Source organism: Halichoerus grypus, chromosome 8 (genome assembly GCF_964656455.1).
Source record: "Halichoerus grypus chromosome 8, mHalGry1.hap1.1, whole genome shotgun sequence".
In the NCBI taxonomy this organism is placed as follows: domain Eukaryota; kingdom Metazoa; phylum Chordata; class Mammalia; order Carnivora; family Phocidae; genus Halichoerus; species Halichoerus grypus.
In genome coordinates this window covers 77,728,858-77,754,917 of record NC_135719.1, presented here as the reverse complement: position 1 = coordinate 77,754,917, position 26,060 = coordinate 77,728,858, and the positions used below count along the sequence as shown (strand labels likewise).

General features: G+C 37.2%; 1 protein-coding gene across 3 annotated transcripts in view; it reads left to right on the top strand.

The window, feature by feature from the left end:
* Positions 1-24,479, top strand: part of KATNBL1 (katanin regulatory subunit B1 like 1) — a 38,706-nt gene extending 14,227 nt beyond the window's left edge. The window contains exons 2-10 of one of the 3 annotated variants that reach the window (XM_078053423.1): positions 12,221-12,351; positions 13,260-13,300; positions 14,993-15,176; positions 19,012-19,130; positions 20,228-20,278; positions 20,355-20,456; positions 20,803-20,892; positions 21,704-21,797; positions 23,502-24,479. In XM_078053423.1, the coding sequence (XP_077909549.1) occupies positions 12,235-12,351; positions 13,260-13,300; positions 14,993-15,176; positions 19,012-19,130; positions 20,228-20,278; positions 20,355-20,456; positions 20,803-20,892; positions 21,704-21,797; positions 23,502-23,534 (831 nt within the window). In that variant the 5' untranslated portion in view covers positions 12,221-12,234 and the 3' untranslated portion in view covers positions 23,535-24,479. Of the gene's footprint in view, positions 1-12,220; positions 12,352-13,259; positions 13,301-14,896; positions 15,177-19,011; positions 19,131-20,227; positions 20,279-20,354; positions 20,457-20,802; positions 20,893-21,703; positions 21,798-23,501 lie in introns of all 3 variants that reach the window. The other 2 variants (XM_036082586.2, XM_078053422.1) reach the window with 2 other exon arrangements.
* Positions 24,480-26,060: the final 1,581 nt, after the last annotated feature.

The following is a 26,060-nucleotide window of genomic DNA, read 5'->3' as shown; positions in this document are numbered from 1 at the left end:
CAGTGTTTCTTGTTTCATTGATTTTCCCCTACTCTGCAAATCCTAAACATCATCTCTTTTCATCTGTATGATGTATGTATATGTATCTCTAAAAGACTCTTTAAAAAAACAAAAGATGTAAAAATAATACCATTCAACTAGAAATAATTAACAGTGATTCCTTACTGTCATACACTGCTGATGGAAATGTAAAATGGTACAACTTTTCAAAGTTTGGCAGTTTTCTTAAAAAGTTAAACATATACCTACCACCATCCCAATCCTAGGTATTTACCCAAGAGAAATGAAAGTATCTGTTCATGCTAAGACTCGTACAGGACTATTCATAGCGGCTTTATTAGTAATAGCCAAAACTGGAAACCACCCAAATGTCTATCAGCAGATGAATGGATAAACAAATTTTGATATATTCACACAATAGAATACTGCTCTGCAGTAAAAAGGAATGGACTATTGATATATGTAACAGCATGGATGATTCCCAAAATAATTACGTTGAGTGAAAGAAAGTATACCTCCCCTCCAAAAAAGAGTATATACTGTATGATTCTTTTTATATAAAGTAGTAGAAAATGCAAACTAAGCTGTTGTGACAGAAAGCAGATCAAGTGGTTGGGGAGGAATTATAAAGGGACACAGGAAATTTTTGAAGATGATGGATAGGGGGACACCTGCGTGGCTCTGTTGGTTAAGCGTCTGCCTTCGGCTCGGGTCATTATCCTGGGGTCCTGGGATCAAGCCCCACATTGGGCTCCCTGCTCAAGGGGGAGCCTGCTTCTCCCTCTCCCGCTGCTTGCTGCTTCCCCTGCTTCTCCTCTCTCTATCAAATAAATAAAATCTTAAAAAGAAGATGCATAGGTTCCCAATATTGATTGTGGTAATGGTTTAATGGGTGTATGCATGTATATATAAGTACACTTTAAATATGTACAGTTTATTATTTGTTATACTTTAGGGTCATAAGCTAATAATTCCTTATATTACATATCCAGTCAATATTCAAATTTCCCTAATTATTATACATTTTAACAGCTTTTAAAAAATAGGATCTTAAGCAATGTCCACACATTGTATTCAGTCGATGCAGTGTCTTCCCCCCCACCCCCAGGCCGTGAGCTTCGTACTTACTCATCTCTTGATACATAGTAGGTGCTCAGTAAATGCATGTTGAATACATGTGCTTTCTTTCCTCTAATCATTTATAAAATGAACTTTAAATACTAGTACTTTGATTTTGATGATATTCAGTTGCTCACTAGGGGATATACACTATATACATATATATTTTCGTGTCTTTGTATATATTTAAATTAATTAAGAGTTGTTGGATTACCTTTTAGATTGTGTATCTAGAGGTGTGAAATGCAGTTCCTGCTCTGGTAAGTTTTGCAGTCTGATTGGCAAGAGGAGACGCACCTGGATCAGTCAGTGCTCACGCATGTCTTCATTTAGGCCCTCAGTTAGTTGTTGATTGTTAAAGTCCTAAACTATGTGATGTTAATTTACTAAGTACCATAAAAAGGTGGTGAAGGAAGAGATCATTGAAGATAGGAATCAAGAAATGATTCAGAGAGGAAGATTTTAATTCAGTCATGGTCAGAGAGGCTGTGATGGAATGGAAAGGGATGCTTCTGTTTCCATAAAAGAAGAAACATTTTGTTTCCAAAAAAATGAAACATCAGGAAAGGCAGGAAGTATTAATAGCAAAACAAATGAGACTTATTGTTATAAAGTATGCTTTCTCTGTTTAAGGATGCTTACAATGAGTTTTTAGCCTTTTCCCTGTTTCTTTTTGTGAAAGTTGTGTTTTTTTTTTTAAGATTTTATTCATTTATTTATTTGACAGAGATAGTGAGAGAGGGGACACAAGCAGGGGGAGTGGGAGAGGGAGAAGCAGGCTTCCCACTGAGCAGGAAGCCTGATGCAGGGCTCCATCTCTGGGACCCCGGGATCATGACTTGAGCCAAAGGTAGACGCTTAGCGACTGAGCCACCCACGCGCCCCTCTTTTTGTGAAAGTGTTAATGTGGTTCATTTCTTAAATCTTTGCCATCTTCTGGGACGCCTGGGTGGCTCAGGCAGTTAAGGGCCTGCCTTTGGCTCAGGTCATGATCCCAGAGTCCTGGGATCGAGTTCTGCATCGGACTCCTTTCTCAGCGGAGAGCCTGCTTCTCCCTCTGTCTGCCTCTCCCCCTGCTTGTGCTCTCTCTCTCTCTCTCTGACAAATAAAGTCTTTAAAAAAAAAAAAAAATCTTTGCCCTCTTCTCATACACGGACACTCTTGATCCCTCTGTGAACTTCCAGTGTTAGTGCTCTTTCTCTCCCCAGAGTTTCCCTACTGCTTTGAAATCTCTTTAATCAGTTAAAGTATTCTCTTCATCAGTTTTGACAGCTAGGTAATTAACTTATTTACCCCCCCCATTCTCTTTGCCCTAGTTATTCCTTTATTAAAAGAATAAAACAAAAACAACCCTTTTTATTGTCTGCAGTTTTTCTTCTACTTTTGGAAACAGGGTAAATACACAAACAATTTCACTTTTACAGATGAGGAGAATGAGGCTCAGCTGTTTTCAAGGTCACATAGCTAGTTAAGCAGGAAAGCTGGGGATTTGAACATGGGACTATTTGACCTAATCTTTTAGCTACACTAGACTTTAAGGTTGGATGAGTCTTTAATTTTTCACCCAGGTAGTGAGTTTTGATACCTACTGCACAGGGAGCAAAAAGTTTTCCAGAGAGCTTGGGAGAAGCAGGAGGAGCCTGGAAGCCTTTGCAGGTTAAACTTTTTTTTTTTTTTTTAAGATTTTATTTATTTATTTGACAGAGAGACACAGCGAGAGAGGGAACAGAAGCAGCGGGAGTGGGAGAGGGAGAAGCAGGCTTCCCGTTGAGCAGGGAGCCCGATGCGGGGCTTGATCCCAGGACCCTGGGATCATGACTTGAGCCGAAGGCAGATGCTTAACGACTGAGCCACTCAGGTGCCCCTGCAGGTTAAACTTTTTTTTTTTAAAGATTTTTTATTTATTTATTTGACAGAGACACAGCGAGGGAGGGAGCACAAACAGGGGGAGTGGGAGAGGGAGAAGCAGACTCCCTGCTGAGCAGGGAGCCCGATGTAGGGCTCGATCCCAGGACCCCAGGATCATGACCTGAGCTGAAGGCAGACGCTTAACGACTGAGCCACCCAGGCGCCCCTGCAGGTTAAACTTTTAACTCCCACTAGCCTCCAAGTGAGAGCACTCACCCCTCATCGTTGCACACAGAAGGCACTGAGGGCATCTCCCATCTTCGGGGCCAGACAGCCCACATAGATGAGTAGAACATAGAACTAGAAGGGCGGGCCTTAGTAATCACAACTCAGAACATACATATAGTTCAGATGCTTTGAGGAATGTTTCTGGAACCTCTGACACTGAAATCTGGACTAATTCCTGGAGAAAAAGAATGGATGTGGGCCCAGTGGAACCATATTTCTCACTTCTGTCAAGTGAGTGTTGAGTGTCCAAGGAGCCTAATGAAAAGCCATGAATGACGTGTGCTTTACACCCCAGTTTTTTTAAAGTCAGGTTATTGAGGCATCACTGACATGAGTTTTGACATACACAGAGTTGTATGTGTATAATAACCACCACAATCAAGAAGTAGAACATGTCCCTCACTATGAAAAGTTCCCTCTGAGCCCTTTATGATCAGCTTCTCCTTCCTCGAAACTCTGGCAGCCACTGCTGTTTTTCTTTACCTATAATTTTGCCTTTTCTAGAGTGTCATAAAAATGAAGTTGTAAAGTGTATAGCATTGGGAATCTCACTTCTCATTTTGCATAATGAGATTGAGGCATATTCATGTTGTCATGTGTATAAGTAACTTCTTCCTTTTTATTGCTGAGTGGTTGGTAATTTTTATAGAAAAAAAATACAGAAAAATCGGTCTAGGAAAGTAAATCTTTCAACCGAGATGGAGTGACCATATATCCCAATTTGCTTGTGACAAACCTGGTTTATGCATAATTGAGTGAAGAAAAAAAAAGGGTCAGAACGGATCCATGAAATATTTTGAAGAAAGATTCAAGAAGACTCAGTGATCAGTTGGAAGAAGAAAGAAGTCAAAATAACGCCTAGGTTTTTAGTTGAGAGAAGTTTGATACCAGCAATTTAAAATGTGGTGGCTAGGAAGGGCATTTAGATGGTTTGACATTGGAAGAGATTGAAGAAGTTTTAGATGTGTTGACTTGGACTACCAATGCCAGATCGGGAGGCCAAATACATAGAAGTTAGAGGAGAGACTGTGTCTAGAGAAATAGCTGAAGCCTTGAAAGCATGTTTTTCCAGTTTTAGTGTAGAGATAAGAGTTGTTGAAGGAAAAGGAACCAAAAGGGAGTAGGGGAACAAGGAAACTCAAGATACTGTAGTGCTGTGTTCTATGAATAGATACTGTGCGCACGCGCGCGCGCGTGTTGGGGCGCAGTGAAATGATGAAAAAGCTAAATGGTGATGAAGAACGATCAAAGTCTTTAGATTGGCGTGGCTGACCTTGATATGAGCGTTATCAGTGTTATAAAAAGCTCCCTTATAGCTTCAAGTGACCTTGAAGATGGAATTTTTTTCAGATGAGAGAACAAAATAAAATCAAGGTTGTAAAGGGTTAAAGAGAAAATGGAAACTAAAAAGCACTCATTGTAGAAGTTTGGCAGGAAAGAGAAATAGAGAAAGAGTATAGGAGTTGATAGAGGAAACCTGAGCATGTTTGAAAGCAGAAGGAGAGGAATCAGTTCAAAGGGAGAAATTGAAGATATAGAAGTAGGGCGGGGAGAGCTAAGTCCCAAATGAGGTGAGAAGGCAACAACTGAGAAAATTAGATAGAGCTGTCCTAATTTTGGAAAAGGTAAAATAGAGCCTTCCTATGAAATGTTACCTCTGTGTGTTGGCATTTACACCTTTTTCACTTTTTTACTATAAGGGAGTTTAAACTGCTTTTTATAAGAGAGTGACCTCATTAAGTTAAAGTATTTATTCAGATTATGAAAATAATTCATGTTCATTGTAGAAAATAGAGAAACCTATAAATGAAGGGAAAAAATCACCTGTAATTCCACTAGCAGTAAGTAACTTTTGTTAATGTTTTGACACAGCTCTTTTGAATGCATGGATCGTTTATATATTATATACACACACACACACATATATATAGTTTTTTTTTTTTTAAGACTTTATTTATTTATTTGACAGAGAGAGACACAGCGAGAGAGGGAACATAAGCAGGGGGAGTGGGAGAGGGAGAAGCAGGCTTCCCGCAGAGCAGGGAGGTAGATGCGGGGCTCGATCCCAGGACTCTGGGATCCTGACTTGAGCTGAAGGCAGACGCTTAACGACTGACCTACCTAGGCGCCCCAACACATATATATATAGTTTAGATAGCTTTTGAATAACCATTTATTTTTTAACCTACTCTTTATAATGCCATTATTTTTTGAACCTTCCACTCACAAAACATTCTTTGAAAATAGTGTTTTTATTTTTATTTTTTTTTTTTAAGATTTTATTTATTTATTTTGACAGAGAGAGACACAGCGAGAGAGGGAACACAAGCAGGGGAAGTGGGAGAGGGAGAAGCAGGCTCCCCGCAGAGCAGGGAGCCCGATGCGTGGCTCGATCCCAGGACCCTGGAATCATGACCTGAGCCGAAGGCAGACGCTTAAGGACTGAGCCACCCAGGTGCCCCGAAAATAGTGTTTTTAATATTTCATTGTAAGCATTGATCCCATTTCGATCAACTTTAGCATTCTCAGTTCCCTTTTTTATCACCTTGTTTTTTAACCTGATCCAAATTTCACTGTTAAACGTTTAAATAAGTGCTGCAGGTACCAAAGTAGTTCTTAAGTGTCTGGTAGCTGAATTTAGGTGGAGGGATCCATATCTGCAGGCTCTAAAGATTATACCAGAAAAATCTCATCTGTACCTTCTGTTCCTCTCCCCTTTGTTGAAATTCTTAAAGAAAAAAACCCATGTTTGTCCTTCCCATTCATTTTTTTTGTGTGACAGCTGCCTTATGGGGGAAACCTCTGATTTGTCTGTCTTTAAGCCTTAAAAATCCACTGGTTGTCACCACAGCACATACCCTCCCCAATGTCCGTCACCCAGCCACCCCATCCCTCCCACCCCCCCCACCACTCCAGCAACCCTCAGTTTGTTTCCTGAGATTAAGAATTCCTCATATCAGTGAGGTCATATGATACATGTCTTTCTCTGATTGATTTCTTTCGCTCAGCATAATACCATCCAGTTCTATCCACGTCGTTGTAAATGGCAAGATTTCATTCCTTTTGATGGCTGCATAATATTCCATTATATATATACCACATCTTCTTTATCCATTCATCTGTCGATGGACATCTTGGCTGTTTCCATAGTTTGGCTATTGTGGACATTGCTGCTATAAACATCTGGGTGCACATACCCCTTCGGATCCCTACATTTGTATCTTTGGGGTAAATACCCAGTAGTGCAGTTGCTGGGTCGTACAGTAGCTCTATTTTCAACTTTTTGAGGAACCTCCATACTGTTTTCCAGAGTGCCTGCACCAGCTTGCATTCCCACCAACAGTTAGGAGGGTTCAAGAAGATAGTTGGAAGAGAAAAATGAAGGGGGGGATCGGAGGGGGAGACAAACCATGAGAGACTATGGACTCTGAGAAACAAACTGAGGGTTCTAGAGGGGAGGGGGGTGGGGGGATGGGTTAGCCTGGTGATGGGTATTAAAGAGGGCACGTACTGAATGGAGCACTGGGTGTTATATTCAAACAGTGAATCGTGGAACACTACATCAAAAACTAATGATGTATGGTGATTAACATAACATAATAAAATAGAATACTGTCCAGCCTAAAAAAAAAAAAAAATCCACTAGTGGGATTTAGAAGAGAGAAGAAAATGTTACCCTTATAGGGTAAGGGAAGGATAGGAGGTAGGACTCCTTTATAGTTTTATGTTCATTTGTCTCTCTCCTGGCCGCTCCTTAGAATTGTACTCTCATCTTATTCAGCTATTCTGGATTGAAAGTTGACTCTACTGTGGTTAGGAATCAGTTGCATTGGATTAATGAAAACAAAGTTGTGGTAGAATAGCATGGATTCTATGCCCTACACTCTGCCACTAACTAGCCTAGTGTCTTTGGGCAAGTTACTTGATCTCCTGGGCTAAAAAAAAGTTAAGCTAAGGCTTTAAATTCTAAAACCTCTTTATTATTTATGTATTTTATTATTACATAATAATGGTTATGTACAGTTCTCAACCTCAAGACTTTTGGGGAATACCATTCAAGACCTTTGTGCGAGTCTGTGGTGGTAATTGAAGAATACTTGATACCAGGAATATTATTATAATTCTTTTTACACAAACATGCTTTGCTTTTTTTTTTTCATGCTTTGCTTTTTAAGAAGAGGAATGAAATTGCCTAGTGAAATTGCAGAGTTAAATGCAATGTAAATGATTGATATACTATAATATATTAATATAAAAAGAAAGCTTAAATTAATTTGATTTTGAGCTGTAACAAGTTATTAGAGACAAAAGTCTGGACGTGTTTCATTCCTGTATGATGAGTTTTTCTCATTGTTGTGAGTAGGTAGGGAGTATGTGAACACTTAGAGCTGTTTAATCTCTTCATTTGGCAGCCATTGTAGTAGATTATATGAATAGATCCCTTTTCATCTTTCTGATAAGAGATAGCTACTGTATAAGGGGAATTCAACCCTCCAGCTCTTTCTACCAGCCAGTTTTTTCCTACCTTTTCAAGAAAATATCCGTAGCAATCACTGTCTTACCTTTTTTTTTTTTTTGTCTTATCTTTATTTAAGAAAATACATGTTGTAGTCAACGTTCAGAACAATTATACGTGAAGTTAGTATTTTGGTCTCTTCTCAGTATTTCCCAGACCTTGCTCTTTATTCTCTTTAATTCTTTATTCTTTTGCATTAAAAGAGTATCCTTTCTATAATCATTGTCTTCAACCACTCTTAATCCCATTTCAGATTATTCTCTTTTTGTATATTATCAAACAGCACTGTGGAAACACCTAGGAGCCTCAACAGTTGCTTTTTTTTTTTTTTAAAGATTTTATTTATTTATTTGACAGAGAGAGAAACACAGCGAGAGGGAACACAAGCAGGGGGAGTGGGAGAGGGAGAAGCAGGCTTCCCGCCGAGCAGGGAGCCCGATGTGGCATTTGATCCCAGGAACCTGGGATCATGACCTGAGCCGAAGGCAGACGCTTAACGACTGAGCCACCCAGGGGCCCCCACAATCTAATTTTAGAAAATTCCATTACCACCATCACCCCCAGAGAAACCTTGTGTCCATTTGCAATTATTCTCACTCCCCCCTCAGCCCTAGGCAACCATTAATCTACTTTCTGTCTCTATGCTCTTTACTTTTTTTTCTTTTTGAGATGTTATTTATTTATTTGCGAGAGGGAGCATGAGCAGGGGGAGGGGCAGAGGGAGAGAGACAAGCAGACTCCCTGAGTGGAGAGCCTGACTTGGGGCTTGATCCCAGGACCCGGAGATCATAACCCGAGTTGAAGTCAGATACTTAACTAAGCCACCCAGGAGCCCCTCTATGCTCTTTACTTTTATGGACATTTCATATAAATGAAATAACATAATATCTTTTGTGTTTGGCTTCTTTCACTTAGGGTGATGTTTGTACATATTGTTGCATCTATTAATATTTTGTTCATTTTTGTTGTTGAGTAGTATTCCCAACAGATATATCACGTTTTGTTTTTCCATTCACCAACTGGTAGACATTTGGGTTGTTTCTACATTTTGGCTATTCTGAATAATGTTTTTATCAACATTTGCATACAAGTCTTTGTGTCAACATAAACTTTCATTTCTCATGAATAAATATGTAAGGATGGAATTGCTGGGTCATATGGTAAATCAGCATTTAGCATTTCAAGAAACTGCCAAACTTTTTCAGAGTCACTATGCCATTTTACATTTCTATGGTAATGTGTGAGGGTTCCAGTTTCTCCACATCCTTCTCAGCATTTGTATGTCATTTTTATTATAGCCGTTCTAGTGGTTGTGAAATAGTACATCATTGTGGTTTTAGCTTGTATCACTATCATGGCATGTCCGTGTTCTGCTGTTGTTGGTTGGAGTTCTCTATCAATGTTGATTTTATCCTGTTGGTGATGGTATTGTCTCATAGCCTTGTTGAATTTGTCTATTTGTTCCATCAGTCATTGGGAGGGGATATTGTTTGTTTGTTTCATATGTTTTCAGATTCTCTGGTGCTCTGAAATTTGACGATTATGTGCCTTGTTAGGTCTATTTTCATCCACAATGCTGACCCTCATTGTGCTCTTTCAGTTTATTTTTTTTTAAGATTTTATTTATTTATTTGAGAGAGAGAGAGATGAGAGAGAGAGGGAATGAGCGGGCAGCAGGCTCCCACAAGTAGGGAGCCCAAGCAGGGAGCCCGATGTGGGGCTCAATCTCAGAACCCTGGGATCATGACCTGAGCCAAAGGCAAATGCCACCCAGCTGCCCCTCATTGTGCTCTTTCAATGTGGAAATTCGTGTCCTTCAGTCCTGTACAGTTTTCATTTATTTATTTGATTTCTTCTTTGTTTTCTCTACTCTTTCTGAAATTCCCTTTATTTGGATATTGGTTCCTCTAAGCCAATCTTACCTATTTTTTTTTTTCTATATTTCAGGAGACACCCTCAAGTTTCTTTTCCAGCTTCTACTGATTTTTTTGCTATCTTATTATATCCTTTTTAATTTCCAAATCTTTGTTGTTTTTTGTCTCATTTGTGTTTCATGTATACAATTTGTTCTTATCTCTCAAGGATTTCTTTTTTTTTTTTTTTTAAAGATTTTATTTATTTATTTGACAGAGAGAGACACAGCGAGAACAGGAACACAAGCAGGGGGAGTGGGAGAGGGAGAAGCAGGCTTCTTGCCAAGCAGGGAGCCCGATGTGGGACTCGATCCCAGGACCCTGGGATCATGACCTGAGCTGAAGGCAGAAGCTTAACGACTGAGCCACCCAGGCACCCTCTCTCAAGGATTTCTGAAAGTCAGGCTTATTAAGATATAATTTACATATAAAAATTCACCCTTTTTTGTGCATAGTAATATTAGTTTTGACAGGTAACTACCACCATAATCAAGATGGAAAACAGTTCTTTGGGAGACTTTGACCATCACTGATGTCAATATTTTTAGATGTGTGTGTGTATGTATGTATGTATGTATATGTGCTTTCCTCTAGGACTGATCAGAGTTCCCAAAGAAGGATCTTCTGTACTCTTCCTGGAGTGTATAAGGCTGGCCTCAAGCTTCCATGAGGCAAATGGTAGAAAGAAGCTTAGATCTCAACATTTAGTATGTAAACTTTCACTTGATCCCCTGTTAGAAAATACTCCTCTCCTTCATTTGTGCCTGGTGTTTCCTATCCCAAGGACTCTTGTTTTAAGTTTTCCATATAATAAAATTTTATTGGAATGGGGAAAGGGATCTAGGGGCTAATTGTGTCTTAAATGGATATTCAGTCATTCTCCTTATTCTTAAGCCCACATTTATCCCCACTTCTTGAGATCCTCAATATTGCCAAGTCCTGGGCCTTTTGGGGATTCTGTTTTTTACCTTTCCTCATTGCTGATTTAGGTCTTGGCTTTCTCAGATCTGCTGTCATTTATCACTTCTGCTTTGCAGTTTCCAAAATGTTATTGCCATCAACTCATCTTTTCTTCTTTGTCCTTATGGGTTTTATGCCTATAAAAACCTTTTACTATCATTGTAATGAGGTTTCAGGGAAGGGTAGAAGTAATTGCTTAAGTTTAGTCCATTATCTTTAATAAAAGTCCCTCTTTCTTTAAGAAAGAAAAGCTTACCTTGTGCAAAAGATCCTTTATGATCCAGCTTCTATCTCTCCAGCCTCAGTTTTTACTCTGCTACAACCCACCTCCAGCCTAAGATCCAGTCACATGCATCTTCTTAAGAGATTGCCAAACAAGCCATGTTGCTTCATGCCTTTCAGTTCTGCACATGCTATTTTTTCAATGTGCTTTTTGTCCTTTAAGTCTGCTCAGTGAAGCTTTGCTGACTCACATGACTGCCCCTCTGTTGGAGTGTTTATTGTATTACTCTATTTTTTTAAAAGTCTCATCCTAAAGGTTTTTTAATCTAGGGGTGCAGCTGGATGGATTAATGGCCAGAAATCTTAGAATACCCTGAAATTATTTGCAAATTTTCATGTGTTTGTGCATATTTTTGGAAAGTTCTCTAAGGCAGATTTTCTTCTAAGAGTGTGCATCAGAAGTGCTGTGGAGCTTTTTAAAAATATAATTGCTTTGGGCTTCACTCCAGAGACCTGCTGAGTTATAATCTGAAGTTAGGGCCCAGAAAGATGTATTTTCTAAAAGCTTCCCAAATGATTCTTTAGAAGAGCATCTCTGGTCTGTCATCTACATTAATTCTGGGGCCTGGCATATAGTGAATGCTCAGTAAACATTTAAAAAAGGAACGAGGGAGGAACTTGTGTTCAGTCATGGCCTGAAATAAACTTCCTATGTGAAATGTGAGTGCAAGTGGGGGAATCACTAATTTATTCTGTTATATAAAGGAAGTAATAGTATCTATTTCCCCCTCTTTGGATATAATTGAAGGAATAGAAAATTGTGGATTGTTTTTTCAAAGGTAGAGGAAAGCTCTGGAGAACTAACTGTAAGAATGAAAGAAAAATTTAAGGATTAGGCATAAAACAAATCAGATATATATAGTTTGATTTTTGTTCCTCTGCTGCTTGTAGTTGTATTTGACCCAGTGATTTGATTCTAAGACTAGGCTTCCATACATTTGGATGTCATTGATACTTACTATATAGACCTGATTTCATAACCTGTAAATTTAAATTTAATATATGGCTGGTGATATAGAAAATAGGGAGATTGACATGTTGCATTGGCAAAAAATATGCCATATTATTGTTAACTGGCTGCAAATAAAGAATGAGAACAGGAGCCTAATTTCCTGGAATGCCCTGCCTTCTGTTTCCTTTGTTTAAGGTTTTAAAATGTGTATAAATTAGAACTATGTTCTCTGCTTTACTCATGAACCTCTTTTACATAGTGTTATATTTTTATATGTCTGTTAAAGATCAGGCTCTTTTGCTTTTTGTATTTTCCATTTATTATTTTTGTTTTGTTGTTTAGGTATTTAAGAGATTATGGCATCTGAAGCCCACAATGTTAAAAAACGAGCCTTTTGTAATAATATTGAGGATCATTCCACTGATCTTCCTAGAAAAAGGATCTCTAATTTTACTAATAAGAACATGAAGGAGGTAAGTGCATGGTTTCTAGGTAATGGGTAAGACGGTATCTTCATCTTTTCATGCTACTATAGCAGAATACGATAGACAGTGACTTATAAACAACAGGAATTTATTGCTCACAGTTCTGGAGGCTGGGCAGAAGTCCAAGATAAAGACCCTGGCCAATTTGGTATCTGGTTGGAGCCTCTTTCTGGCTCATAGTTGGCTGTCTTCTCTGCTGTTTCCTCACGTCGTAGAAAGGGCAAAAGAGCTCCCTGGGGTCTCTTTTATAAGGGCACTAATCCCATTCATGAGGGCACCACCCTCATGACCTAATCACCTCCTAGAAGCCCCACCTCCTAATATCATTCATTTTGGGCATTAGGATTTCAACATGAATTTTGAGGAGACATGGTCATTCAGTATATCACAGATAGTTTAAACTGTTAAGTCTATGGATAGTTCTGGTTAAATTATTTAAATGATAGGAAGGTGATACTTTGCTTATCTCCCAGAATTAAGTACAATTAATGAAATACTGAAAACTTTATATTCCAAAAGCTCTATAAAGTTTATGGACAGTATGCTGTTTTGATATGATATCATTTGAATATTATAGTTTAATTCTAAAGAGGAATCTCAGAGGTGCTTTTTGTTCACCATTGCAAGGCTCATTCATGCTGATATAATTTCTTTTAAACGATATTAAAAGTCAACACACTTATTAAGTACCCTGTAAGTAAAATATATGACTAGTGGCATGGAAAATAGGGAGATGGATATATTGCTTTGTCAAATATATCTATGCACAGTGTTGTTGTAACTACAGACTGAGACTGCTGCTTTAATCTGAAAAACTTAACTATGGAATTTCAGATTTGTTGATATCAGTCACAGAACTTAAATATGCTGTTAACTATCTACCTTTTATTTTTCAGGTTAAGAAATCTCCAAAACAGTTGGCTGCTTACATAAATAGGTAAGAGCTTCTTTAAAGTTTGTGGGAAACAGAAATATTGAAAGCTAGGTAAGAATGAAAAAGAGGGAGGGAAAAAAAGTCTTCTCGGGGCACCTGGGTGGCTCAGAGGGTTAAAAGTCTGCCTTCAGCTCGGGTCATGATCCCAGGGTTCTGGGACTGAGCCCCACATCTGGCTCCCTGCTTGGTGGGGGGCCTGCTTCTCCCTCTCCCTCTGCTGTTCCCCCTGCTTGTGCTCTCTCGCTCTCTCAAATAAATAAATAAAATCTTTAAAAAAAAAAAAAGAAAAAGTCTTCTCTTTTATTATAATAAGTAACTTATTGTCAAATAGCTCCTGTGTGCCATTCTCTGTGGAAAACACATCAGTATTATCTCTAATCCTTACAACAATCCTACTAGAAAGGTATCATTGCCCCTAACAATTGATGAGAAAAACTAAAGATTTGTGATTTGTTCAGGGTCATACAGCCAGAAAGTGGTAAAAATGACATTCGTTCCCAGATCTTCTGAACTCTAAAAGCACTTTCTACTAAACTACTGCTTCTCAGAATGGATCTGAGGACAGCGGGGGTTCCTGGAGTCCTTTCAGGTAGTTTATGAGGTCAAGACTATATTCATAACAATAACATTAATTCACCTTCTTGATTTTCACTCTTAGAAATAGAGTTTTCCAGGGACTACATGATATTTGATACCACAGTAGATTGAATGCAGAAGCAGATATGAGAATCCAGCTGTCTTAACTAAATATTAGAGATTTTGCACAAATGTAAAAAAGTGCCATTCTTCTCACTATATTTTGTTTTGGGAAACGGGTTTTTTTTGGTAAAATATTCTATGTTAATATGTAATAAGCTTATTATTACTTAAACGAATCAGTAAGTTTCCTCAGTTTCAGTGTCTGATACAGTAAATATCAGTAGATATTGCCCACATAAAAAAATTCTTTCGAAATCTCAGTAATTTTTAAGAGTTGCAAAGTATCCTGAGGCCAAAACATTTGAGAATCACCGTATGAAACTGTGAGATTTGCTCTTTTGTGTCTTATCTTATTTAAACAAATTAAATATACTTAAGTTTAATCAAAATAAGTATTCTTGGGGCTCTTGGGTGGTTCATTTGGTTAAGGGTCTGCCTTCGGTTCAGGCATGATCCTGGGGTCCTGGGATCTAGCCCCGCGATGGGCATGCTGCTCAGGGGGGAGTCTGCTTCTCTCTCTCCCTCGAACCTCCCCCTGCTCATGCTCTCACTCCCTGTCTTTGTCTCTCTCAAATGAATAAATAAAAAATCTTTAAAATATATATGTATATTCAAATTTGCACAATTCAGATATATTTCATTTTTAAAGCATATAGTTATGCTTCTTCAGTTTCATTTAGTATAAAGTATTCTCCTTTTCATTGCTTTCCAGTAGGTTTGTAATTTTTTCTCTTTAATTTTCTTCTTTGATCTAAGAGTTAGGATTTTTAAAATTCTGTTTACTTCTAATTTTAGTGGATTGTGATCACAAAATGTGACCTATTAAATCTTTCTGCTTAAAAAGTTGTAAAGGTTTTCATGTAGTTCTTTTTCATTTAAGCAAATCAATTCTTCTTACAGAACAGTTGGACAAGCTGTGAAAAGCCCAGATAAACTACGTAAGGTGATCTATCGCAGAAAGAAAGTGCATCATCCTTTTCTAAATCCTTGTTACAGAAAAAAACAGTCCCCTAGAACTAGGGGCTGTGACATGGCAAATAAAGAAAATGAACTGGCTTGTACAGGCCACCTGCCTGAAAAATTACGCCATGATAGTCGAACATATTTGGTTAACTCCAGTGATTCTGGTTCTTCACAAACAGAAAGCCCATCATCAAAATATAGTGGGTTTTTTTCTGAGGTAAGTCATTTAAATGAGCTTAACTTTATTCCTGTTATACTATTCGCTTTTTCTTTGTCATATTCTGCTAGCAGAGTCGTTCATTGCCTGTTGCATTCAGACTCTGAGTGATTCTAACTCCCTGAGACAGTTTTCTAGATTAACCAAATTTGAATCAGTAGCTACTCCATTTCACTAAGTTAGTGATATCTGAGATGGAATGAAATGGTTGACAAGCTGCTATAAATATTCAAAATGGCAAGTTGGCCAGCAGAGATTAAAGGAAAGGAAAAGAAGGAATCTGGCCTAAAAAGTAGACCACCAAAGCCAGTTAGTTATCCAGGAACAAATGTTTTGCTTGGCTCTCAGAATTGCCATTGGAAGCTTTGTTCAGGAAAACATGCTGAGCTTTGCTGCTCTTCTAGCTCAGGTGAAATTAGTTGTTTGAACAGGCTCAAGGGAATTTGGGGGGGGTGGTGAAAGAAATATTCTAAAACTGGATTGTAATGATGGTTGTATAATTCTGTCATGATCTGTGAGAAGAAAGGAAGCAGGGGGGCACTGGGTGGCTCAGTCACTTAAGCCTCTGACTCTGTTTCCACTCAGGTCATGATCTCAGAGTCATAAGATTGAGTCCTGTGTAGGGCTCTGTGCTCAGGGTGGAGTCCGCTTGGGATTCTCTCTCTTTTTCCTCTCCCTCCCCTTCTGCCCCTCCCTGTGCGTACATGCGTGTGCTTGCTCGGTCACTCTCTCTCTAAAGTAAATAAATAAAATTTTTTTTTTTTTTTAAAGGAGGGGCACCTGGGTGGCTCAGTCATTAAGTGTCTTGCCTTTGGCTCGGGTCGTGATCCCAGGGTCCTGGGATTGAGCCCCACATTGGGCTCTCTGCTCAGCGGGAAGCCTGCTTCTCCCTCTCCCACTCCCCCTGCTTGTGTTCCCTCTCTCGCTGTCTCTCTCTCTGTCAAATAAATTAAATCTTTAAAAAAAAAAAGGAATCAAGGAGAATTTGATTTAATAGTGAATTATCATGGACCCTGGAGAATAGGATGGTAATCAAACTTAGTATTAAAGAGAATCACTGTCATGCAGATTCATTCACAAATACTTACTGAGGGCTCCCAACTGTGTAATGCATTCTGCAGGCTCTGAGGAGTTACATCGGTAGATGAAAAACAGACACTGCTCCTACTTTCATGTAGTTAGAGAAGTGATGGGGCCAACACTAATCAGATAATCAAAGAAACTACATACCCTGAAGAAAAAGAACATATGATTATATAACCCAGAAATCTGGCCTAGATTGGGACCTAGGTTGGTTCATCAGCTGAATTGAGGGAATGGACATTCTGAGTGCAAATACCTTTATTAAAAAAAAAAAAAAAACTTCAGTTATACATTTGAATTAGTGCCATGGTGAGTCATTTTTCAAGGTCCCCCTTTTACTTTGCTCTCAGTTTGATTACTTTGCACAAACCTTCCTTAGCATGACACTTAGCTAATAAGTTTATTGATCTTTTATTTCTTTTTTTTTTTTTAAGATTTATTTATTTTGAGAGAGAGCTGACTTGTGCATGCAGTGGGGAGGGGCAGAGGGAGAGAGAGTCTTAAGCAGACTCTGTGCTAAGCACGGAGCCCAACACAGGGCTTGATCTCACAACCCTGAGATCACAACCTGAGCCAAAACCAAGAGTCGGTCGCTTAACCGACTCTGCCACCCAGGAGCCCCTGATCTTTTGTTATTTCATACCTTTTTTACTGACTCAGTAGTGCCTGCTCTAAAAACCTAAATCTAAAAGTGTTAACATTATTTTGTCAAAGTTCAAATACACATAACCTTTTGATCCAACAGTTCTGTGCCTAGGTATATACCCAAGAGAATTGAAAACATATGTCCACACAAACACTTATAAACAGATGTTCATAACATTCATAATAGCCCAAAGTAGAAACATTCCAAATGTCCTTCACTTGATGTATGGATAGATAAAATGTCATATATTCATACAGTGGAATATTATTTGACCATTATAAAGAGTAAAGTACCAATATATGCTACACTATGTATAAACCTTGAAAACATTATGCTGTGTGAAAAAAGCCACATCAAAAAGGCCACATATTGTATAATTCAAATTATATGAACTGTCCAGACTAGGTGAAGTCATAGAGACAAAAAGTAGATTAATGGTTGCCAAGGGCTGGAAAGAAGGGAGATTGGAGTTCAGGGTTTCTCTTAGGGGTGATGAAAATGTTGATTTTAAAATTAATTGTGGTGGGGCGCTTGGGTGGCTCAGTTGGTTACGCGACTGCCTTCAGCTCAGGTCGTGGTCTCAGGGTCCTGGGATTGAGCTCCGCATTGGGTTCCCTGCTCGGCAGGGAGCCTGCTTCTCCCTCTCCCTCTGAGGCCCCTCCTCCCTGCTTGTGCTCTCTCTCTCTCTCTTAAATGCATAAATAAAATCTTTTAAAAAAATAAATGAATAAAATTGATTGTGGTGATGGTTGTACAATCCACAGATATACTGAAAACTGAATTGTACATTTTAAGTGCTTAAGTTTTATGGTATGTGAATTATATCTTAATCTGTTATTTAAAACAATGAATCTAGTTGTTCCGGTGCTAAAAATAATCTTACCGAAATATTTGTATAAGTGCACATATTTACATACATAAGGATGTTCACTGATGCATAGTTTTAATAGGGAAAAACCAGAATCAATCTAAGTAAATTATGGTGTATAAACAACTGGAGATTGTTTTTTAAAAATGAGGTTGATCTGTGTTTTTTTGTTGTTGTTTTTTTAAAGATTTTTTAATTTATTTGACAGAGAGAGACACAGCAAGAGAGGGAACACAAGCAGGGGAAGTGGGAGAGGGAGAAGCAGGCCTCCCGCTGAGCGGGGAGCCTGATGCGGGGCTTGATCCCAGGACCCTGGGATCATGACCTGAGCCAAAGGCAGATGCTTAACGACTGAGCCACCCAGGCGCCCCGAGGTTGATCTGTGTTTTGACATTAAAATCTTTATGTGAAAAACAAGGTTTTCAAAAATACAGGTATTATAATATTTTAATTTTATATCTAATTTGTCTGTCTAGAAAATGGTTTGGAAAGATACATACCAGTCTGTTAACTGTGATTACTTCTGGGAAGTGTTACTAGATTTTATCTGGGTAGATAGAGATTATTCACTTTTTCTTTGATACAGGTCTGTGCTATTTGAACATTTTACAAGAGGAACATATTACCTTACTATATTAAAAAAAGGAATGAATGAATTTAAATACTGGTCATAGAACTGAATTTTTGTGGTTCCCTTCCCGTGTTATTCAGTATATATCTTTGCTTTTAATCCACATAATAAATCCTAGGTTTGTAGGTGAGTTAAAAATAATTTATTTTACAAATTATTGAGATTTAAAAAGAAAATGGTAGCAAATAAAAAGTATTGATAAAAAAATAAACAAGTCCTGGGGTACCTGGGTGGCTCAGTCGTTAAGCGTCTGCCTTCAGCTTGGGTTATGGTCCCAGGGTCCTGGGATCGAGTCCCGCATCGGGCTTCCTGCTCGGCGGGAGGCCTGCTTCTCCCTCTCCCACTCCCTCTGCTTGTGTTCCCTCTCTCGCTGTGTCTCTCTCTGTCAAATAAATAAATAAAATCTTTAAAAAAATAAACAAGTCCTAAATTTATTCAGATCATTTGGTTACTTTGTTCAACTGCAACATTCCTTTTTTGGGGTCAGTAAAAGGAGTCAACTCTGCATAATTTTAAAATATGTCTACCAGAATAATTTAACTGGAAAAAAATGGTTTCATGTCATGTTTCAGTGTGCTTTTTAACAAATTAGATTATTGCCTTTCAGGTTTCTCAGGACCATGAAACAATGGCACAGGTTTTGTTCAGCAGGAATTTGAGATTGAATGTAGCTTTAACATTCTGGAGAAAGAGAAGTATAAGTGAACTTGTAGCTTATTTGGTGAGGTAAGTATGACCTTTTATGCTTTTGTTCAGTTAAAGTAATTTCCATGTTTTATCTTGAAGTGCCTGTTCTTTTTTATGTTATACTGGCTAAAATTTTAAACTTCTATATTTAGGTTCCGTAGCAACAATATATTTTAAATTATATTTATCACCAGTCTAAGAGTAATCAATATACAGAAAACCATATGTTTCATCATATGGAACAAAGCTATTACCTTCTCTAGGGTTCTTATATATAAAACCAAGAGATACCAGTATGGGAAAAGTAACCTTTTAAAAATCCTCTTTGAGTCAAAATTTTAAGCATGGCTTTCCTCAGTATATTCAAGTCTCTTCTCAAACATTATCTTTTTTTTCCCCCCCTAGAGAGAGAGGGTGTGTGTGTGGGGAGGGGGGCATTGTCAGGCAGGCAGAGAGGGAGAGAAAGATTCTTTGAGCAGGCTCTGTGCTCAGAGCCCCACGCAGGGCTAGATCTCATGTTCCTGAAATCATGACCTGAGCCAAAATCAAGAGTCAGATGCTTAACCATCTGAGCCAACCAGGCACCCCCACTTCTCCAATATTATCTTAATGAAGCCTTCCCTGACCACCTTATTTAAAAATACATATTTCGGGGCACCTGGGTGGCTCAGTTGTTAAGCGTCTGCCTTTGGCTCAGGTCATGATCCCAGGGTGCTGGGATCGAGCCCCGCATCGGGCTCCCTGCTCAACGGGAAGCCTGCTTCTCCCTCTCCCACTCCCCCTGCTTGTGTTCCCTCGCTTGCTGTCTCTCTTTGTCAAATAAATAAATAAAATCTATTAAAAAATACATATTTCTTCACTCCCTGTCTCTCCTGTTTTATTTTTTCCCATAGCACTTACTACCATCAACTTGCTGTATATGTATTTTACTTGTTATCTGTCTCTGTCTTCTTCCACACCCCATCCCTACACACACTCTGAAATACAAGTACTGTATCTCTTTGTTTACTGCTGCATCCCCAGCACCTGGCTCATCATAGAGACTTAGATTCTTTGATGAATGAGTAAATTTTTCAAAAGCAGTGTGAAAGTTACAGATAAGGAAATCAGCACTCTAAGCAGTTTTGTACCCACAGGATAGAAGACCTTGGAGTTGTTGTGGATTGCCTTCCTGTGCTCACCAATAGGTAAAAAAAAATATTTTTCAGAAAAAAAGTAAGTTTAAAGAAGGACAAATGACTTATTCATAATTTTACAACTTAGTATTTATTTTAGTTTACAGGAAGAAAAACAATACATCTCACTTGGCTGCTGTGTAGATTTGTTGCCTCTAGTAAAGTCCCTACTTAAAAGCAAATTTGAAGAGTAAGTGCTAATGTGACTCTCAATTCATTTTTCTCTTACAGCAACCTTGATTTTGTTGCTTGTGAGTACATAGTGGTAGTTTGAACTCCATGAGACATGCATGGTGTCTGTTTTCAAGGAGCTTATAGCCCAATTAAGAAAAGAATATGAAATGATTAAAGATTAATTACAAAAGCATCTATAAACAACTTACATAAAATACAGCTTTTGAAAGTAGTGAAATAAAATTTTTAAAGGGGAAAAATCAGTGTGTGTATGTGCTTTTTGAGGTGGGAGCTGAGTATCTTTTTTTGTAAAGGCTTGTTGGGTGAAAACACTTGAATTCTGTAACAAAATGTCATTTCAGATATATAATAGTTGGTTTAAACTGGCTTCAAGCAGTCATAAAAAGGTGGTGGTCAGAACTATCATCCAAAACAGAAATTATAAATGATGGGTGAGTATATCTTTAAAAATAAACTCATTCTAATAAAATTTTTTTCAGAAAAGCAGTTTGATTAAAAGATGATAATTCTATTCCATGATCATCATTAAATAAAAATTTATTTTCTTTTCAGAGAAATATTAAATTGGAATAGTGTTCACATGCGAAAATTACATATGAAAGTTGAATTCCAGAGCCCAGTAACCCCCTCTATCTCTTTTTCTGGCAGAACCTTACACTTCATTTTAGGAGGAAAAAGCACAACAGTGCTTTAACCCTCATACCTGTTATAATGAGTAAGGGAGAAAAAAAGAGATGGCTTTTGGTGAGTTAAGTATTGAGGCACAGGGATGGAAGCATCCTGCATCCTATAGGTCTTTGACTACCTAGACATTAACCTGAGAATCCGATGTGGATGATTATAATTCTAAAAACTGTACTATAATCATCATAATTTGAATATTGCCTTGATGTAAAAATGTGTGTGTATTCTACTAGATGAACCAGATTATCATGAAGCTGCAAAAAAATATCTCCCAACAGTCTTCTTAAAGATTTTTTTCTCTGGACTCTCAAAAATTTCCCACTTCATACCCAAGACCAGGTTGTCCAAATGCTGCTCCAAATGCCTAGTTTTCTTTCCTGCTTTAACAAATAAATAATCTTTAATTTCCATGATGGGCAAGTATTATTTTAAAGAGTTACTTGATTTCAAATGGTACAATTTCTCTTGATAAATACTTGAAAATTTGAAACTGTGTTCATTAAGTGTATTTACTAAGTCCATATTCTTATATTTGCATTCTTTTTTCTTTTCTCATAGAAATATTCAGATTTTAAAACAACAATTAAGTGGATTATGGGAACAGGAAAACCATCTTACTTTGGTTCCAGGATATACTGGTAATATAGCCAAGGTAATCCACATTTAAGCTTAAAATCTCTATTTAAGCTTAATTAAATATTAGAAATAATATATTAGTATTATGCATTTATAAATGAAGTCTTTCAAATATTCAATACAGTATATATATATATTTTCAAGATTTATTTATTTGACAGAGAGACACAGCGAGAGAGGGAATACAAGCAGGGGGAGTGGGAGAGGGAGAAGCAGGCCTCCTGCCGAGCAGGGAGCCCGATGCGGGGCTCGATCCCAGGACCGTGGGACATAACCCGAGCTGAAGGCGGACACTTAATGACTGAGCCACCAGGGCGCCCCTACAGTACTACTCTAATAAGGCCTAAAGTCAGTTTCGTATTTACAGATGCTTAAGGTCCTCTGGATATGAATATGACTTTGGCAAGGAACACAGGAATTAGCCATTGAATGTATTTCAGATGCAGCTGTGGAAATGATGTGCTAGAGGGAATTTAATGAACTAGCTCCAATTAGAGAAAAGGTTAAGAACCCAGGTTAGGAAAGCATCCGAAAAGAGAGTGACACTCAGAAAGCAAGGGGTGAGGAATGTAATCAAATGCTTTCAGGGTATTATTTTGTACTTGGCTTTTGCTAATGTCATGCTTTTGGGAAAGTAAATGTTCAAATCACAGTATGAATTTGACATTGTGCTTTATTTACTTTCTTATCTCTTAAAGGAAAAGATATATTGCTAGTTTGGATTTTAATATTTAAACTCCAGAAAACATTGGTAGTTAAAATATAATTGCAGGGGGAAAAAAATCACTGTTAAGAAATATTTACACCCTTTTACTGGGCGTACTGCTATCATAAATGGGCATTAATCAGAAATATACAAGCATTCTTTAGTTTAAAAAATACAGTATTCTAAGTAAGAGGTATTATGTTGTGAACTTAGTTGTGAAATTCTCCTTGGATACCTTCAAGAAAAGAAGCAAAATGATTTATCAAACAAGTGTGTGACCCCTGTGTATAATTTTACTCTGTAGAATTCTTAACGATGAAAATCTCATAAATATCAATTTCCCAGTTTTTTGTTGTTGTTTTAGTTGTTGTTCTTTCAGTAATGGGAAAATGAAGTAAAAGTTGATAGAAAATGGATATAGAGTATGTATTACATATCACCTTGTTCTGAGGCACCTTGCATTCTTGTTAGTAGTACTGAAAAAATATTGTCTCCTTAGAAATTTCCTTTCAATTACAATTTTTTATAAGGAGAAATTTTGTGGTTATGACCCTAGATACAGTATTTATTATTGAAGAAAATATTGAGTGATTAAAAAAGTTCTGTGAAGTTCCTTAAGTTGTGATAAAACCTCTTTTATAGTATTAAGCCCTCAATTGTAATTTTTCAAGGGTAGAAATCAGAAAGGCTGTCCTCAGGCTGGCCTAGAGTGTATATAGCAATGAAGGAATTGCTGGGAATTAATGATCTTGCTTAGCTATAAAAGCAGACTGATTTGATCACAGGAACCAGAACATTCACTCAGCACTTAACAGACATTTATTGAGCATGTGCTGTGTGCCAGACGCAGTGCTAAACAAAATGCAGCTGAAAAAGTTCAGTAAGACACATTTACCCTCAGAAGGTCACAAGAAGCTAAAGCAAATCACGTAACAAAAAGGGAGAAGAAAATGGGGTGTGCATATGTGTATTTGCTGTACCAGCTAATGAAATGTTTTTGTTTTGTTTTCTAAGGATGTAGATGCTTATTTATTACAGTTGAATTGAGAGACTTCATCTACTAAAGAGCATTTAATTATTCAAAATGTCCCCAGACTAAGATTTCAAAAACAAAAAAGAAGTCTCATCTGAGAACTGTGAATCGTGGAAGAAATCAAAACCTTTTTTTTTCTTTAAAAAGCCACATATGAAACCACTAATGAAACCCTAACAATCTACTTCACATTGAAGTGGAAAAATATCCAAAAGGAGCGGCTTCAACTTCAATGAGGTGAAAGTGCACTATGAAGATTGTTCGCCTTTGCTGCATTCGGGATTTATATGGTTATTTGGTAACATTGTTTAAGAACTACTGGGTCTTAATGCAATCCTGCATAAGACTATAATTTATACTATGTCAAAAAGAAGACAGGACTTACTACTAGGAATCACAAAGACCAATCATCGTGACTTTTTTGAAGATTGTGTTTTATAAGAAAACACTTAAATGTGTGCAGCTATTTTCTTATTTTGAAGACTTTGCAAGTTTAAAATGTCATAGCAAATAATCAATACTAAAAATTTGTCCACACTGAGATACTGTGTATACAAAATGCCTTAATTATTAATAAGCCAATGTGTATGATACCAATACGTGTTTAAAAAAATTAAAACCAACCATGCTTCTGGCATGATAAAATCATGGAATTACATCAGGGGTTTCCACTCATGTAGAATGTTGTTGTTAAAACTTATTCCATACCATTTTTAAAACTTGAGGATATTTTTCATATCTCTGAATTTTTTTTTTGCCAGAATCATTGTGTCATGTATGTATGTGTTATTTCTACATAAAAGAAAAAGGTGAATATGTATTTGTATGAATGCTTAACTAGAAATGTCCATGGAGTTGGCTAATTTATATTCACTTTTTATTGTATATAGATTCCTAATATTTTCAGTTCTGTATCATTTAAGCTTTCTTCATTTGAGTAAATTCACTAAATATTTCTATTTTTTGCTTTTTTTAATTCTGCTTTTATATCAGTTTAATTCTTTTTCACTACTTATGTTTTAAAGAATTACATACAGTGCTTTAGAAATGTTTACAGTTAGTGCTGACCTTGTGTTCTAAATTCCAACACTTTACTACCTCCTCCAATGGTTAGTATGAAATGCCAGCAGATTGTATGAGGTCTTTTTTTTTTTTTAATATCATTTTTAGTGTCAATGAACCCATTTCTGGAATGTCTTAACAGCTACATATCTTATCTTGAAAGTGATTGGGATTTAAATACCACTATTGGTGGTTTGTGCATCATCTCATCTGAGTAAAGATTTTTAGTAATTGATTTTTCTGCAGTAATCTTACAAGCACTTGAATGTAAATCTTTAGCATTTATCCAGTTAGCCACTACTGATGTGAATCCCAAGCAACTTTTTTGCTTTAAAAATGTTATCTTTCACTGAGTTCTATTTTTTGTGTAGCTATATTTGATATAGCTGTGTATTCCTCACAGTGAGCATCAATTTTAATAATTGGTTCTTAAGTCTTTAGAATAATTTAAGATTACTGCATCTCTGTGATTTGAGAGTTGAGTTATATAAGAAGTTGTTTTTCAGGAGGTGGGAATTTGAATCGTAAACCTGCGTCATCTCTGTGAAACCTTAAGATGATGAAATAGAACCTTTCTTTGTTCCTATTCCTTTAGTTATCACTGTCTTATGTAACACTTTGCACCAGTTAACTCAGTTGGAGCATGGTGCTAATGAGGCTAAGGATAGGAGTTCAATCCTTTTATAGGTTCATTAACTTTACACATACACAGAACTATTCATGGCCACAGATTGCAACTTCTCGTAGGTATGTATCTCACAATTCAGCTCTTAGTCACAAGGAAGATGATGTGTATGACATAGCATAAGCCTTTCATCTCAAATGGAAAGACAGCTTAAATAATTGGTATATGTGATACTATAGACTTTAATATTTAAATTAAACATAATTAATGTAATATCTAAAATATTGTGTCACTATAATTTTCTCAGGGTAAGACCATTTCCTAAATAGTATCTTTTAAAAATCAAGTTTCAATAAATTTCAGTAAAAATTAGATACAAATACAAATAAAACATAGTAAGAAAAGGTAAAATCCTATTAACACTGAGTTCTTGTGCCTAAGTTTGGGTTTGTTAAAGGAAAGTATACTCAGTGCTGTCTAAGACAGCAGAATCTTTAGCTCACATATATTATTCAGTATCACACAACTCCTAATTTCTGTTCTTGGCGTTTGCGGTTTACATTAGTATCTACCTTTCTCAGTTACTGAGTTATGATTAGTATTTTTAGTACGATTTTTGGATAAAAGATGTTAAATAAGTAAATATTGTTGAACACTTTGGTTGCTGTTAAGCTCCTCTCATGCTATGTAATCAGAACAGTGTTGATTTGATCTCCAAAAAGAGCCAAAGAAAGTGTTTACAAAGTATTTTGGCTGTTGTATTGACCTAGATTAGGACAATTGCTGTCTGTCATTGCTCATTTATTATTGTGCTGCTAAGCAGTATACAGAACTGAGGGACTACCCAACGTCT